We start from the raw sequence: 16,229 nt of genomic DNA, 5'->3' as shown, positions 1-16,229 counted from the left end.
TCTGAGGGAGGAGGGGGCTGGAGGTCTGGTTTCGTGGGTCTGAGGGAGGAGGGGGCTGGAGGTCTGGTTTCATGGGTCTGAGGGAGGAGGGGGCTGGGGCCTGGACTGGGTACTAATCCCTCTTCCCACAATTCCCCAGGGGAGACCCGCCGCATCCTCTCAGTGCAGCCCACATATGACTGGACATGCTTCAGCCACTCCCTGCTGAACGTGTCTCCCATGCCAGTGGAGTCATCACCCCCACTGCCCTGTCCAACCCCTTGTCACCTCCTGCCCAACTGTACTTCCTGCCTGGACTCCAAGGGTGCGGACGGGGGCTGGCAGCACTGCGTCTGGAGCAGCAGCCTCCAGCAGGTACTGCACCCAAAGCAGGCTGGGGCTGGAGCAGGGCCAAGTCTCCATCCTCTCTGCCCTCAGCACTAACTTGTCTTCCATGACCTCCTCCTCTGTCCTACTTCTTCCTCCATCTTTCTAGCTCTAGTCCCACAGTTATGCCTTCTCTCTCCTCACTCTTGTCTTCTCTCAGCCCAGCATCTCTTGTTAGCCTTTCTTCCCTCCCGGCCTGTGACTCTACCTCTTGTGTCTTCTCACCATACTCTGTGTCCCCTTCCCAGACTTCCCAGCCCTGCATGTCTCCAACTCTTGGTCATGATCTCTCCTCCTCATCCTCTTCCATAACTCTTAATATCATCTCTCCTCTACCCCCTAAACCTTTTCCACTTCCTCCTCCGTCTCTTTCTGTCTCTGCTTTTGGAATCTTTTGGTTGTGAGAAATAGACCCACTTGAGCTGTTTTGTAGTAAGGAACTGGGGACATTTGATGGGATCTGAGAATAGGAAGTCCTGCTGCTCTGTCACTCTCAGACCATACGGACTCTAATCTCAGCTAGTCTCCACACATCTTCCTCCTATTTCTTTCGGCTTCATCAACATGCATGGCCTCAAATGGCAGCACTTGACTCTGAGTCTATATATATGACTTTCTGGTTTCAGAGACCATGGTCATCTCTGTGTTCATTGGTTAGTTCACATTCTAAAGGAAAGGCTCTGGCTCAGCTCATGAATTCAGCCATGGTTCCATGAGATGTGGCCAGGGAAGGGTAGGATCACATGGTTCACTCATAGCAGTTCAAGCCCACCCCTTCATCTGTGGCTTTGGGGTGGAAGGATGATTCCTTGTTTTTTTTTAATAATATTTTATTGTGTTTTTGGTGAAGGTTTACATAGCAGTTTAGGTTCCCATTCAACAATTTCTACACAAATTGCTCCGTGACATTGGTTACGTTCTTCACAATGTGTGAACATTCTTAATATTTCTGTTCTCATTGTTTCCTGTCTGTTAATCTTGTTTCCCTGCAGCCTTACATTCTCATCTTTGTTTTAAAGTAATTATTGATTGTTTGGTCTCATATAGATGATCTTTTAAAGGAGGAGAGATGATTCTTGTAGAAGTGGGTGTGGCCTGGATTGGCACCATATGTGTCTGTTACAGTCTGCCTCTTGACTGCCCAGCACATATTCTTATGTTTCCATAAAGTCCACCTAGCATGATTTAGCTGTCCCAGTGGCAAACACAAAGGCATCCAGCCCATCCCAGTGGGAGTCAACACAGTTTCCCCCCGCTGCTGTCACTAGACCAGAGTGCTGAGTCTCTGATTCCCACTCATGTCCACTCTTCCTCTAATTGTAGAAGACTCAGTTAGGTCTGACTACACCCCATTTCCTCCCTTTTGATCAGTATTCATCTACCGATTCCTTGATCAAAACATTTAGTAATGGTATTGACTCAGATTTTTTTTTTCTGTTCAGTCTTTTTTTTTTTTTTTTAATTGTACTTTAGGTGAAAGTTTACAGCTCAAGTTAATTTTTCATACAAAAATTTATACACATATTGTTTTGTGACATTGGTTGCAATCCCCATAATGTGACAGCACACTCCCCCTTTCCCCTACAGGTTTCCTATGTCCATTTGACCAGTTCCTGTCCCTTCCTGCTTTCTCATCCTGCTTTTGGACAGGAGCTGCTCATCTGGTCTCTTACATCTGGCTGAACTAAGAAGCCTGTTCAGATCGCTGAGATTTTTTAGAAACACCACTGTGCAGGCCAAACATGACAGATGTGTAGGCCAGACCTGTTAGAGTTTGGCTTAAGGGCTGTCAGATTTTAAGGAGCTGGTATCGTTCTTTTTAATGGCTTTGGTCTCAGAGTCTGGGGCAGGTAGCAGAGTGTCCTCTTCCCTGGTATGCTTCCTTCCTTCCTAATTACTAACTTCCTTCCTGACTTCTTCCCTATCATCCTTTCTACCTTCCTTCCTTCATTTCTTTCTTCAACAAATTCTTTATTGAGTGCCTGCCTTATCTGGGCACTTTGCTAGGCTCTGTGGGTGAGACAGTGGATAAGCTAGGGTCCTGCTTTCAGGACTTAACTTCATACATCTCTTCTAGGAGCACAGAAGATGCAGTTTAGAGGGTTGGACGTCATCACGTTGGCCCACTAGGGAGGACACAGCAGAAAGTGCCATACAGGACTATGGTCTGTTCTCCAGCTTCTCTGCCCCCTCCCAGATTGTCTCACTGTCTGCCAATCGGTGCACTAAATTTAGATCTAGACATCCAGCTTGGCAGAGAATTTGCACTGGCAATTCAGCAAGTCTCAGCTCGTTGCTGGCCCCAGCCCTCAGTGGGCTCGGCACTCCAGCCACAGCAATCAGGGTTTCTATTTCAGGATCCGTGGTTGCACTGCTTTTTTCTAAGTGCTTTCACACAGACAGCCCAGATTAATTTCTTTCCTCTTGTACTTAAGGCCCAAGCAGCAAAAAAAATGCTCTTCTTTGCCAAGCAATTCCCTGGGAGTCTGGACCTCATTGTGCATGTTGTCCAAGTCCCAGGACTAGTAAGTGGTGACTCAAGAGTTGCTGCAGGGCCCCTAGCCAAGGACTTTTCAACTTCCCACCCTGGGTCCCAACAGCCAGGTCCACATTTTTTTAAGTGGCTATGACGGGCAACCCCACTCCTGATACTAGCTTCTGTCTCCCTCAGGGATTGTTTGGTTGTAAAAAACAGAAATTCCCTTCGCCAGTTAGGTGAAGGGCACTCAGCACACCAGTATGGTGGTACCTCATGGAACGCAGGGGTAGAAAGTACAGGCAGGCCTCACAAGGGACTGGAGACAGAGCCTGGACAGCTGCATCTCCATCCATCCATCCATCTGTCTGGGGAGCGTGGTTCTTGTCTCTGCCTCTCTCTGCATCTGCTCTTGGCCTGCCCCTGCACATACTCTTCATTTGCTCGTAGTGTCCAGCACTCAGACAGGCTCTCCAGCCCAGACCTATGTGATCTTCTTTTTTTTCTTTTTATAATTTATTTTTGTTGTTGTTGAGGATATACAAAGCAACATACACCAATTAAGCAGTTTCTATGAGCACAGTTCAGTGACATTGATTACATTCTTTGAGTCGTGCAACCATACTCATTCTCCTTTTCTGACTTGTTCCTCCCCCATTACATAAACTCACTCCACCTAAGGCTCCTATCTCATCTTCTGAGTTGCTGTTGTCAATTTGATCCCATATAGATAGATCTTAAAAGAGTACAATGCTCAAGGCAGACATTCTTTACTAGTTAAACTATTGGTTGGTTTGAAGAAGACTCCAGGGGATACTTTTGGTGATCTTCTACTCTTAAAGGGCCTTCCTTGCCTGACTACCAATCTTGAATTCCAGTTACACATGCTGGAACAAGAGAATGTGATGCTCCCAGCGAGTGCTCACCTTGGTCCACTCGGCTGAGGCTGGGGGGCGAGATCTTGGAGAAGAGGGTGTAGTCTGGGAAGATGTCCAGAATGTGTTGCCTGACCCTCTTTCCCTGCCTCTCTCCTGCCCTCCATTCTCCCCTCCCTGGTGCAGTGCCTGAGCCCCTCCTACTTGCCCCTGCGATGTATGGCCGGAGGCTGCGGGCGACTGCTCCGGGGCCCCGAGAGCTGCTCCCTGGGCTGTGCTCAGGCAACCCAATGTGCCCTGTGCCTACGGCGCCCCCACTGTGGCTGGTGTGCCTGGGGGGGCCAGGATGGTGGCGGCCGGTGCATGGAGGGTGGACTCAGTGGCCCCCGTGAAGGTGAGAGGGGTTTGGATGGGGTGAGAGGGAGCTGGCCCCTAGCTGGGGTCTGATGCAGAGAACATGGGGGGCTCTGGGGGCTGTGTCAGAGCTGGGCTCAGAGGAAGTAGGAATGGAGACTCCGGGTGGGTGGGGCAAAGTTCAGAGGCCCCGTTTCAGGTAAAGCCCTATATCCCTGGTACCAGGGCTGACGTGTGGGCGTCCTGGGGCCTCCTGGGCCTTCCTGTCCTGCCCCCCTGAGGACGAGTGTGCAAACGGGCACCATGACTGCAACGAGACGCAGAACTGTCATGACCGGCCTCACGGCTACGAGTGCAGCTGCAAGACAGGCTACACCATGGACAAGTGAGGCCGCAGGCGGCACCACAGAGGGTGCTGGGGGGGCCAGGCTGACCGAGGGCTGTGAGGAGGGAAAATCCATGCGGAGCGGTAAAGGATGAGACGTAGACTGAAGCCGGGGCGGGAAAAGGAATCCAAGGTGTGAAGGGGGTGGGCTAGATCCAGGAGACAAGGGATGCTGGGCTAGACTGGGGAGGAGTACGTTAACTAGGGGACCCCTGAGAGGAGAGGGGATGTGGGCCAGACCCTGGAGTGGGGAGTCTGGACCCCAGAGGGTAACAGTGGTGGAATAGACCAGAGATGCTTGACTTGTAGGAGAAGAGAGCGATGGGTGGTGGGCTAGGCCAGCGTGCCGTGAGGAGGGTGGGCCACACAGTGGGCCATGTGCTGGGCACAGGAGGGAGCTGCCGTGGCTGACCCTCACCCCCCTTCCTCCCTGCAGCATGACAGGGCTCTGCCGCCCCGTGTGTGCCCAGGGCTGTGTGAACGGCTCGTGCGTGGAGCCCGACCACTGCCGCTGCCACTTTGGCTTTGTGGGCCGCAACTGCTCCACAGAGTGCCGCTGCAACCGCCACAGCGAGTGTGCCGGTGTAGGGGCACGCGACCACTGCCTACTCTGCCGCAACCACACCAAGGTGGGCCCGACCAGTGCCCCAACCCCTGGCCCCTCAACCCAGGCCCTTCCTTGCCTTTGGCCTGTGCTCAGGCATCTTTAGTCTCAGTTTCCAGCCCTGATATGTGAGGGGTGGGAAGAGGTGTCAAATCTCCATGCCAGGGAGGTGTGAGAAGACTTTGAGGATATCATCTGGGTTCATATCACAGGGAGCCTGCCCCAGTACAGGGACAGAGCTGGCGCCGGGCCAGGGAGGGCAGTCATGTGCAGGAGGATTTGGGGTAGTGTAGGGAAGGACTTTGATCTCAGGACTTTGGGCTGGGGGCAGTGAGTGCCCTGTCACTGGAATCGTGCACGTGAGGGTGGAGGCTGATACCAGGTGGCCAAGCCCCACTGCCTCCCCTGGTGCTTGCAGAACCTGCTCCTCTCCGCCCTTGCACCCTCCCATGACTCTCCGGCTCCTCTGACCTCCCTGTGCTGGGTCCGCAGGGCAGCCACTGTGAGCAGTGCCTCCCACTGTTTGTGGGTTCAGCTGTGGGGGGCGGGACCTGCCGGCCCTGCCACGCCTTCTGTCGTAGCAACAGCCATGTCTGCGTCTCCAAAAAGGAACTTGAAATGGCCAGGAGGGAGCCAGAGAAGTATTCACTGGATCCAGAGGAGGTGAGACACTGGGGGCCTGGACTCCTAGGTCTGAAAGAAGAAAGGGCTGGCAGTTCAGACTTTTGTATCTGAGGGAGGAGGGGCTGGGGCCTGGACTCCTAGGTCTAAGGGAGGAGGGGGCTGAGGGCCCAGACTTTTGGGTTTGAGGGAGGAGGATTTTGGGGCCCAGACTCCAGGGCCTTAGAGAAGAGGGGCTGGGGGCTAGGACTCTTGGGTCGGAGGGTGGAAGGGGCTAGGGGCCAGGACTCCAGGGTCTGAGGGAGGAACGTGCTGGTCCCTGCCTATCTGTGATCACCTTGTCTTTCCTTGACCAGATTGAAAACTGGGTGGCAGAGGGCCCCAGCGAAGATGAGGCCGTGTGTGTGAACTGCCAGAATAACAGCTATGGGGACAAATGCGAGAGCTGCCTCCACGGCTACTTCCTCCTGGATGGAAAGTGCACCAAGTAAGAGGGGAGGGGGCCGGGACCCTCGCCCTCCTGACTAGAAATCGCTCTGGGAGTCAGGCACCCCTCCTCAGGCCTCTGCCCTCAGTCAGGAGAGGACAAAATCCCAGGGAGTCCCCAGGCTGGCGTGGGGGGAATGAGCAGGACTCCGATGAGAGAGATCTCTTACCTCAGAGGCCAGTGTCAAAGCCCAGGCCACAGAGCAGCCCATATTGAGACTGATGGGCAAGGAGGGAGAGGGGACTGCTGAGGGAAGAGTCTTGAGGTAACTCCCCGCCACCCTCTTCCTTCTGAACATTCAGTGAACTGTGGAGTCGGTTTAACCTGGGCTCACATCCTGGACCCTGCCACCTGATGGCTCCCTGGCCTTGGGCAAATGGCTCAACCTCTGTGAGCCTCATTTTCCTCTGAGGCAGTGGCACAGATTCCAGCTCAAGTTGCAGCATCCAGCCTGGGTCCCTTCAAGTCGTGGGAGGTCTGTAGCCATCATCCACTTCTTCTTCCAGGTGCCAGTGTAATGGCCACGCGGACACATGTAATGAGCAGGACGGGACAGGCTGCCCGTGTCAGAACAACACAGAGACGGGCACCTGCCAGGGCAGCTCCCCCAGTGACCGCCGAGACTGCTACAAGTACCAGGTGGGGCTGGAGAAGCGAGTCATGGCCCGAGGGCCCCCCACCCCAAGAGGTCAGAGATGGGATGAGGTAGCCGGGCCCAGACAGGTCCTACGACATGGTTCTGATGTCTGTGGTCTTGGGATCAAGTACAGTTTGGTAGACTGATTCTGAGCCCCAGTCAGTTTTAGGCCCTGGACAGTGATGCTGGGACCCATATATGAGTCTTTGCCTTCAGGGGGCTCTCAGATTAGAGGGAAAGAAACCCTATCACCGGTAGTTACAACTTGAAAGTTGTAAATGCCAGAAAATTCTTAGTAGCTTCGGCAAAAAAGGCAATTTACTGGCTCTCAAAACTGAGGTCTGGAGGATCCAGGTGTTCACACAATGGCATGGGATTCTGTCTCGCTCTCATCTTGACTTTGCTTTCCTCTGTGTTGGCCACTTTCTCAGACAGGTTCTCCCCCCAAGTGGCAGCCCCTATTTGAGGACTTTGGGGCTAACAGGGGATCTCATGTCATTGGTTCTCATGCCCCGATTCAAAGTCCCCTAGGTCAGTTTCCCTTCTGCTGTGCAAGGGGGCTCTTCGAGCACCTGTCCTCACCACCTGGCTGGTTGCCGTGTTGTAGGCTTGCCTCGCATGGAAGGCATAGTTCCTGCTCCCTCCCTGGAACATATCTCTGCTACCTACCCACCTTTGCTTTCCAGTTCTAGAGGAAAGAGAAAATCCCTTGCTCCCCTCTGTCTCCCCCACCTATCTGCAGAAATATCATATGTGCAAAGATGCAACTCCACCCAAAATGGTGACGGAGTTTGACAAGCTTTAAAAACCAAACCAAACCCGTTGCCATTGAATTGATTCTGACTCATAGCGACCCTATACGACAGGGTAGAACTGCCCCACAGGGTTTCCAAGGCTCTAAACCTTTATGGAAGCAGACTGCTGCATCTTCTCCCATGGAGCGGCTGGTGGGTTTGAACTGCCGACCTTTTGGTTAGCAGCTGAGCACTTAAGCACTGCGCCACCAGGGCTCCATTAAACCCATTGCCGTTGAGTCGATTCCAACTCATACTGACTCTGTAGGACCTAGTAGAATTGCCCCACAGGGTTTCCAAGCCTGCAGATCTTTACAGAAGTAGACTGCCACATTGTTCTCTGGTGGGGCGGCTGGTGGGATCAAACCATGACCTTTTGGTTAGCAGCCCAGCGCCTTAGCCACTGTGCAACCAGGCCTTAAAAAAAAAAATTTTTTTTTTTTACTGACCCCTAAATGTTAATTTCCATCGTAGACCAGAATTTTTGCTTTCTTGATGCGTAATCACAAGGCCCCTCGGCCTTTATCAAAACAGAGTCCCAGAGATGAAGTCAGACCACCTTCTCTGGCGGCTGTGTTGGCAGCTCTGATGCAGCAGTTTCTCAAGCTTCTAATAATAACAGCAGCAGCAGCAGTAACTATTATGTAGGGAGTGCCTGCTACGTGCCAGGCAGCACTGAGCTGGGAGCTGTGCTGTGGATACAGTGGAGACAATATTGACATGGAAGGCTCCGGAAGACTTGTTGAGGCTGTGCTCGAGCTGTGATGAGGCACGAACACGTTAATGCGCTGATAGTAAGAAGAAAACGAGGCTCAGAGACAGGAGATGACCTGCCCGTGCCAGGCAGCCAGTCAGGTTTTGTAGCCTTGGTTGAACCCTGGTCTAATCCCAGAGCCCAAGCTGTTTCCGCTGGGCTACAGCCATCATTATACCTGTCATTCATTCATTCAGCACATTTATTGAGCACCCAGTATATGCCAGGCACTGCGCTAGGCACTGGAGACACACCAGGGAACAAAACAGACAAAATGTTCTGTCCTGGAGAAAAGGGGGGTCAGAAGTGTTGGGGACTGGAGTGTTTGATACAGTCACCAAGGAAGGGGTCTGTGAAGGTGACACCCAAGTTAAGCCTGGATGGAAGTGAGGGTGTGAGCAAACAGACGTGTGGGGGAAGAGCACACCAGGCAGAGGGGTCAGCCCATGAGGCGGGAGCCTGCTGGACACAGCCAGGCAAGAGCAAGGGGGTCAGGGGAGGCTGGCAGAGCCTGTACGCAGTGCTGTGCGTGTGATATCTGCAATCCTGTGAGTGAGTTGTGGTCAGTACCTGTGGACAGGGGAAGGAGAGCATGCTTCAGTCCCTAGTCCAAGGCCACGCAGCTAGTGAGGAGGGAGAGCCAGGGTTCAACTACTGGCTGTGCCTCCAAGTTTCAGCGGCCTTGGTGTCAGGGTGCTATGTCAACTGGGGTGACATCAGGGACAGTATTGCTGGACTGTAGGGTCCTGGGGGTGTCCACACCAAGGCAGGGAGGTCTGGGGGGGTCACAAGGAAGTGACTGGGGCACTGAGGGGCCCAGGGCAATGGCTACTTACCAACAGGCCCAGACTGTCAGTCCTGCATGGGGCCAGCCTGGCTCCCAGCTGGGCCCTGATGGTGCCTCCATCCCTGCCCTGTCCACAGTGCGCCAAGTGCCGGGAGTCTTTCCACGGGAGCCCACTGGGTGGCCAGCAGTGCTACCGCCTCATCTCGGTGGAGCAGGAGTGCTGCCTGGACCCCACGTCACAGACCAACTGCTTCCATGAGCCCAAGCGCCGGGCCCTGGGCCCCGGCCGCACCGTCCTCTTTGGTGTGCAGCCCAAGTTCACCAATGTGGACATCCGCCTCACACTGGACGTGACCTTCGGTGCCGTGGACCTCTATGTCTCCACCTCCTATGACACCTTTGTGGTCCGTGTGGCCCCTGACACTGGCGTCCACACTGTGCACATCCAGCCGCCCCCACCCCCACCACCCCCACCACCCCCTGCTGATGGCGGACCACGAGGGGCCGGGGATCCAGGAGGACCGGGGGCTGGGAGTGGGCCAGGCACCCCAGCAGAGCCACGGGTGCGGGAGGTGTGGCCACGTGGCCTAATCACCTACGTGACGGTGACAGAGCCATCAGCAGTGCTGGTGGTACGTGGTGTGCGGGACCGGCTGGTTATCACCTACCCTCATGAGCATCACGCCCTCAAGTCCAGCCGCTTCTACCTGCTCCTGCTGGGTGTGGGAGACCCAAGTGGGCCTGGTGCCAATGGCTCGGCCGACTCACAGGGTCTGCTCTTCTTCCGGCAAGACCAGGCCCACATCGACTTATTTGTTTTCTTCTCTGTCTTCTTCTCCTGCTTCTTCCTCTTCCTCTCGCTCTGTGTGCTCCTCTGGAAGGCCAAGCAGGCCCTGGACCAGCGGCAGGAGCAGCGCCGGCACCTGCAGGAGATGACCAAGATGGCTAGCCGCCCCTTTGCCAAGGTTACAGTCTGCTTCCCACCAGACCCTGCCGCCCCAACCCCTGCCTGGAAGCCGGCTGGACTCCCACCACCCACCTTCTGCCGCTCAGAGCCCTTCCTGGCACCTCTGTTGCTGACGGGGGCTGGTGGGCCCTGGGGACCTGTGGGAGGGAACTGCTGCCCACCAGCCGTGCCCGCCACTACTGCCGGCCTGCGAGCTGGGCCCATTACCCTGGAGCCCACTGAAGATGGCATGGCAGGTGTGGCCACGCTGCTGCTCCAGCTGCCTGGCGGGCCCCACGCACCCAATGGTGCCTGCCTCGGCTCAGCCCTTGTCACACTGAGGCACAGGCTGCACGAGTACTGCGGAGGCAGCGGAGGCGCTGGCGGCAGTGGGCATGGGACTGGTGGAGGCCGGAAGGGACTGTTGAGCCAGGACAACCTCACCAGCATGTCCCTCTGACCCACTGTGGGGTCTCAGCCACAGCAGCCCATCCCCCTGATGGGGCCAGCCTACACTTCGGGCCCTTCTGCCTGGGGACCCTGGACACTCTCTCCTCAGAGACTTCGGGTTTTCTTCCCCCTGGGGGTTCCCAGACAGCGCGTCTATCGTTCCACATTCAACAATTATTTATTGAGCACCTATTATGTGCCAGGCACTGTTACAGACATGGGGTAAAGCAGGAACCAAGTCAGCCAGGATTCCTGATTGCATGGAACTTAGGTTCTGGTGACAATCAACACATGCAGAGATGGTCGAGTAAGCTCATTTCAGAGAAGGAGGAGCGCTGGGAACAGCAATGGGGTGTTGCAGTCAGGGGCCACGGGGCTAACGTCATTGGGCATTCAGAGAAGTTAAATACTGAGTAGGAACCAGCCTTGAGAAGAGCTTTGGGAAGCAGGTTCCTGGCAGGGGGCACAGCAAGGGCAAAGGTCCTGAGGTGGAAACCAGCTTATTTTATTGGAAGGACCAGAAAGCTGACCAGTGTGACCTGACTGTGAGGAGATGAGGTTGGTGACAGGCAGGGGCTTAGTGGGCCCCAGAAGGGTTTTGGGCTTTATTCTCAGGGCATTGGGAGCCGTTGGACAGTTTTATGAGTAGGAGTGACAGGATCCAACATATCTGTTTAAGAGGGCACTCTGCTTTGGTGTGGGAAGTGGATGGTAGGGGGCAAAAGTGGCAGCCAGGGAACAGCCTGATCAGGTGGCAGGAGTGAAGGAGTCAGGAATGGATATAGGGTATGCATTCATGCACGACGGTAGGACATAAGGATGGCGTGGATGGCAGGTTTGAGGGAAGGGAGGAATCCAGATGACCCCTAACTTTGTGGCCTGAAATGTGGCTGTACGGTTGGGTTATTTATTGAGATGAGGACCACTGGGGTTTGAGGGGAAGATTAAGAGTCCAGTTTTAGTGAGGAGATATCCTTTCAGCAACCCTTCAGTCAGATCCAACCAGGCAAACAAATCGCTTAGAGTATTTAAAGAGAAGGAATTGAATGCAGGGGATTGGTAGCACTGGTGAGGGAAGGGGCTGAAGGGAGGCGGGACAGAGAGGCTGCCTAGAGGTGAGCAGGAGCAGGAAGCTGCTGCTGCCACCCCCAGGCTGGAGGGATCCTGTGTAGTGGTGGTGGTATTGCAGCCCAGGGGCCAGGGTCACCCAGAGAAGCTGAAACAACAGGTGCCTGACCAGAGAGGGTGGGAGTCTTAGAGGAGTCAAAGGCACTGCCAGAGATGCTGCCCCAGGCAGGGGTGGGAGCGCCAGGGTTGGAAATAGAAATGCTGGAGTCATCAACATCTATCTTCTCAGTGCTGCCTCAAAGACTCCTGGCCTCTCCCCAGAGGCTTTCCCCCACCCCAGCCTCCTTCTCGGACTGCTGAGCTCTCCCACTCCTTGAGGACATTCCCAAAAAAGACGAAACCAAAAACCTAGCCATGTTGAACTCAAGACGACTCTTTTCTAAGACTCCATCCTGGGTCCTGCATCTCCCCTCAGCTGGGGACCTCAGGCCCCACCCAAAGGGAAGCCTCTTCAGGTGTGCTTGTCAGAGGCTGGACGGCTGGCCTGGAGAGGAGGCGAGTGTGGGATCAACAAATAAAGAGTGTGGGGAAGACCCAGACGTCCCAGTCTGGATGCCGGAAAGGGAGCGGGGGGGGGGGGGGTTGTCTTGTCTATCTGAGCCAGCACTGGAGCACTGGATGAATCTGGATAAATGCCCTTGGCCTGTGCCGTCTCCAAGCTACTTGGCCTGGGCCTGCCTCCTCACTGCCCCCTCAGGGCAGGGGAGAGGATGGTGCCACCATAGAAGTTCCTATTCCCCAGAAGGGACCAGACAAGGAGAGAGGTGGCAGTGAGGCCTTTGACCTTTTCCCGGGTCCCTGCTGCAGGGAGAGACCCCGTTTGTCCCAGAGAAAACGGATTACCTTAGTCCCAGGCACCAGTTGTCGAGGACTACTTGGCCACATATGAATTTTATGAGCTGACTGTAGTACCTGACCTCTTAAGACAGGATTGTGAGCTTCCATTTACTGAATCTGGTTTGCTTGGCGTGTTACTGCTGTGGGTTCATTTTATCTCTCTAAAAGCCATTGTAAGTACTGTGTGATCACCATTTTGCAGATGAGAAAACAAATTCATAGACGTCATGTAGCTGTTGGATGACAGCTGCTGCTTGAGCCCAGGCTGGCTAACTCTAAAACCCATGTGCCTGCCTACTCTGCCTCCTGAGGGGGAACCCGTTGCTGCAGAGTGAGCTCTAACTCATGGCAACTCCACGTGTGTCAGAGTGGAACTGTGCTCCATAGGGTTTCCTTTCTTTTTGTTTTTTACATTTATTTTGTTGAGAATACACACAGCAGAACATACGCCAGTTCAAGCATTTCTACACGTACAAGCCAGTGACATTGATTACGTTCTTCAAGTTATGCAACCATTCTTACCCCCCTTTTTCTGAGTTGTTCTTCCCCCACTGACATAAACTCACTGCCCCCTAAGTTTCCTATCTAACCTTTCTAGTTGTCAGTTTGATCCCATATGGGTAGTTCATAAAAGAGCACGATGCTCAAGAAAGACATTCTTTACTAGTTAAGGTAAAGTATTGCTTGGTTTAAAGATGACTTAAGAGGATATTTTTGGTTTAAGGTTTAAAGATCCTCTCAGGGCAGTAGTTTCAGGGGTTCATCTAGCCTCTATGGCTCCAGAAACTCTGAATTCCAAGAGAATTTGAAATTTTGTCTGCAGTTTTCCCCTCTTGATCAGAATTCTATAGAATCTTTGATCAAAATGTTCAGTAATGGGGGCCAGGCACCACCCAATTCTGGTCTGAGGCAAAGGAGGCAGTAGTTGTTCATGGAGGCAATTACCGGCGAATTGTGTATCCTCCTCCTATTGCTTACTCACCTTCCTCTGTTGCTCCAGGAGAATAGGGACCAATTGTATCTTGAATGGCCATTTGCAAGACTTTAAGACCCTGGGCACTACGTAAGGAACTAGGCTGTAGAACAGAAGCACTAAACATGTTAGGCCAATTAGCTGGATGTCCCGTGAAACCAAGATCCTATACCTCCCAACCAGGAAACCAAATCCCATGAAGTGTACGCTCATACATAAGGAGCTTCAGCAGTTGCTGTTTTTGTTGTTATTGTTCATATGTCTTTCACACAACATTTGCCAATTCGGCTCTTTACAGGTGTACCATTTATTCCATAGGGTTTTCAATGGCTGATTTTTTTGCAAGTATCAGCAGATGTCAGGTCTTTCTTCTGAGGTGCCCTGGGCCTACTCAAACCTCCAAACTTTCAGTTAGCAGCCAAGCACGTTAACCGTTTGCACCACCCAGGGTTCCCCTCCTGAGGAAGAAACCCTTTACTTAGCACAGGTCAACTCAAGTAGCTGAGAGCCATCCCAGCACAGAGCAGACATTAGGGGCAGGGTATCCAAAAATGGTCAATTTCTGCTCCGGGATAAGGCGAAATTAGCAACTGTGGCATGAACAAGCAGTAGCGGAGTCATGAGGCCAGACTATCCTGCTTGGCCAGATAGGAGCTGAGGTTCTTCTTCCAGACCCCCTCCGTGTAAAGCTATGACCCTTGTGGGAGGCCTTTTCCCAGCAGCCACTCTGCCTTCCTCTGCAGAGCATTTGCACCATGCCTGGAACTTTTCTCTGGGACCCAGAGCCACCCTCCCTTTGGCTCCTGAACCTGCTTTGCAGATGCTCCTGCACCAGATGCCCCCAGAGCACGCGTCCCTCCTCCCTGCATGCATCCTCTCAGCTGTCACTTCTCTCTGATATCCATGGACCTGAAGACAACAGGCTCGTGGCGGGGGATGGGGGGGCAGGGTGTAGAGAAAGCCTGGCCTCAGGGGGCAAGAGGCCTGAGTTCTAGCCCATGCCTGAGTTCTAGCTCATTCCAGGCCACCAACGCACTGGGGACCTTAGGGAAAGAGGAGGGAGGTTATCAGGGGTCCCCAGCACCCCAGGCACTATCCTGGGTGCTTGGCACGAGCCACTGCACCCGGCATCATCCCTGGGAGGTACAGGCTCATCTTTCCATTTCACAGATTCAGAAGCTAAGGCCTGTGGAGGTGAAGTCTCTTGTCCAAGAACTCAGGACTGATTAAGAGAGGAGCCTGGATTCTGACACCAGCCTGTCTGACTCTCCATTGTCCCACATCAACTCCAAAATCACTTCCCTTCTCTCAGCCAGCATCTCCCTTCCATATCAGGAGGAACAACATCACCTGTGGTCACTCGTTCTCTCCACCTATAGTGAGCCCCACACTGTTGTAGGTGCTGGTGACATAGCAGCGAACAAGGTCCCAGCCCTCGAGGAACTGGCAAGCTAGCAGGGAGCCCAATAGATAGGTAAATGATGTGGTAGGTTGAAGGTGACAAGAAAAACAAGGCAGGGAAGTGCTGGGAGGATGGTCCCTGGAGAAGAACATCATGCTTGGTAAAGTAGAGCATCAGTGAGAAAGAGGAAGACCCTCAACAAGATGGACTGACACAGTGGCTGCAACAATGGGCTCAAACATAGCAACAGTTGTGAAGATGGAACAGGACTGGGCAGCATTGCGTTCCGTTGTGTGTAGGGTCACTATGAATCAGAACTGACTTGACAGCACCTAACAACAACAGGAAGGGAAGGCCTCTTTCATAAGATGACACATGAGCAGAAGTGAAGGACACCTGGGGGAAAAACATTTTAAGCTGAGGGAACAGCAAGTGTAAAGACCCTGAGGTGGGAGTGTGTCTAGCATTTTATAGAAACAATGAAGAGATCTGTGTGGTGGGAGAGGAGAGTGACAGGGAAAAGGCAGTTCAGAAAGGAAACAAGAGATAGATCGTGCAGGGCCTTGGGACAAGGTGAGGACTCTGGCTGTTACTCTGTGGGGGATAGAATCACAGGACGGTTCTGAGCAGAGGAGGACTGTGATCTAAATAAGATGTTCACAAGGTCCCCCTTGATGCTTATGGGGAAGAGTCTAAAGGGCCAGGGGTAGGGGTGGGGAGGATGCTGAGGAGATCAGTGCATTAGTTCAGTTTGGAGAGGTAGGTGGCTAGACCAGGGCAGGGGCAATGCGTTGGGTGGGGGGAGGGAGAGAAGTGATAAGATTTTGAATCTATTCTGAAGGTAAAACCAACAGAATTTGCTAACAGGTTGGATGTTGGGTTAGAGAGAAAGTGACTGAGCAATTGGAAGGTTGGAGCTTGCTCTTTCCTGAGATAAGGAAGACTGCGGGAAGAGCAGATTTGGGGCAAATCAGGAGCTAGGTTTGATATGTTAAAAATCTGAGATGTGTACTAGATATTTCAGAGTCCCTGGGTGGTACAAATGGTTAAGGTGCTCGGCCACTATCCAAAACGTTGAAGGTTCGAATTCACTTAGAGGCTCCTTGGAAGGAAGGCCTGGTGATCTACTTGGAAAAAAGTCAGTCGTTGAAAACCCTGTGGAGCACAGTTCTACTCTGACACACATGGGGCTGCCATTTGTTGAAATCAACTTGACTGCAACCGGTACTGGTATTAGATACTTCAAGTGAAGATGTCACTCAATGGTTGTATACACAGTTGAGAGAAACAGAAAAAAATACAGCAAATAATGCTACCAATATGTTGTTGTTCGTTGCCGTCGGGTATGTTCCA

General features: G+C 53.2%; 1 protein-coding gene across 1 annotated transcript in view; it reads left to right on the top strand.

Moving 5' to 3' along the window:
* Positions 1 to 12,217, top strand: part of LOC126086294 (multiple epidermal growth factor-like domains protein 8) — a 47,002-nt gene extending 34,785 nt beyond the window's left edge. Inside the window, exons 34-41 of the mRNA XM_049902447.1 lie at positions 140 to 354; positions 3,904 to 4,111; positions 4,297 to 4,456; positions 4,893 to 5,085; positions 5,553 to 5,723; positions 6,038 to 6,168; positions 6,675 to 6,807; positions 9,278 to 12,217. Coding sequence (XP_049758404.1) covers positions 140 to 354; positions 3,904 to 4,111; positions 4,297 to 4,456; positions 4,893 to 5,085; positions 5,553 to 5,723; positions 6,038 to 6,168; positions 6,675 to 6,807; positions 9,278 to 10,546 — 2,480 coding nt within the window. The 3' untranslated portion in view covers positions 10,547 to 12,217. The remainder of the gene's footprint in view (positions 1 to 139; positions 355 to 3,903; positions 4,112 to 4,296; positions 4,457 to 4,892; positions 5,086 to 5,552; positions 5,724 to 6,037; positions 6,169 to 6,674; positions 6,808 to 9,277) is intronic.
* Positions 12,218 to 16,229: the final 4,012 nt, after the last annotated feature.

The sequence above is a fragment of the Elephas maximus genome, chromosome 11, assembly GCF_024166365.1.
Source record: "Elephas maximus indicus isolate mEleMax1 chromosome 11, mEleMax1 primary haplotype, whole genome shotgun sequence".
Classification (NCBI taxonomy): domain Eukaryota; kingdom Metazoa; phylum Chordata; class Mammalia; order Proboscidea; family Elephantidae; genus Elephas; species Elephas maximus.
This window is presented reverse-complemented; position numbering and strand designations above follow the sequence as displayed.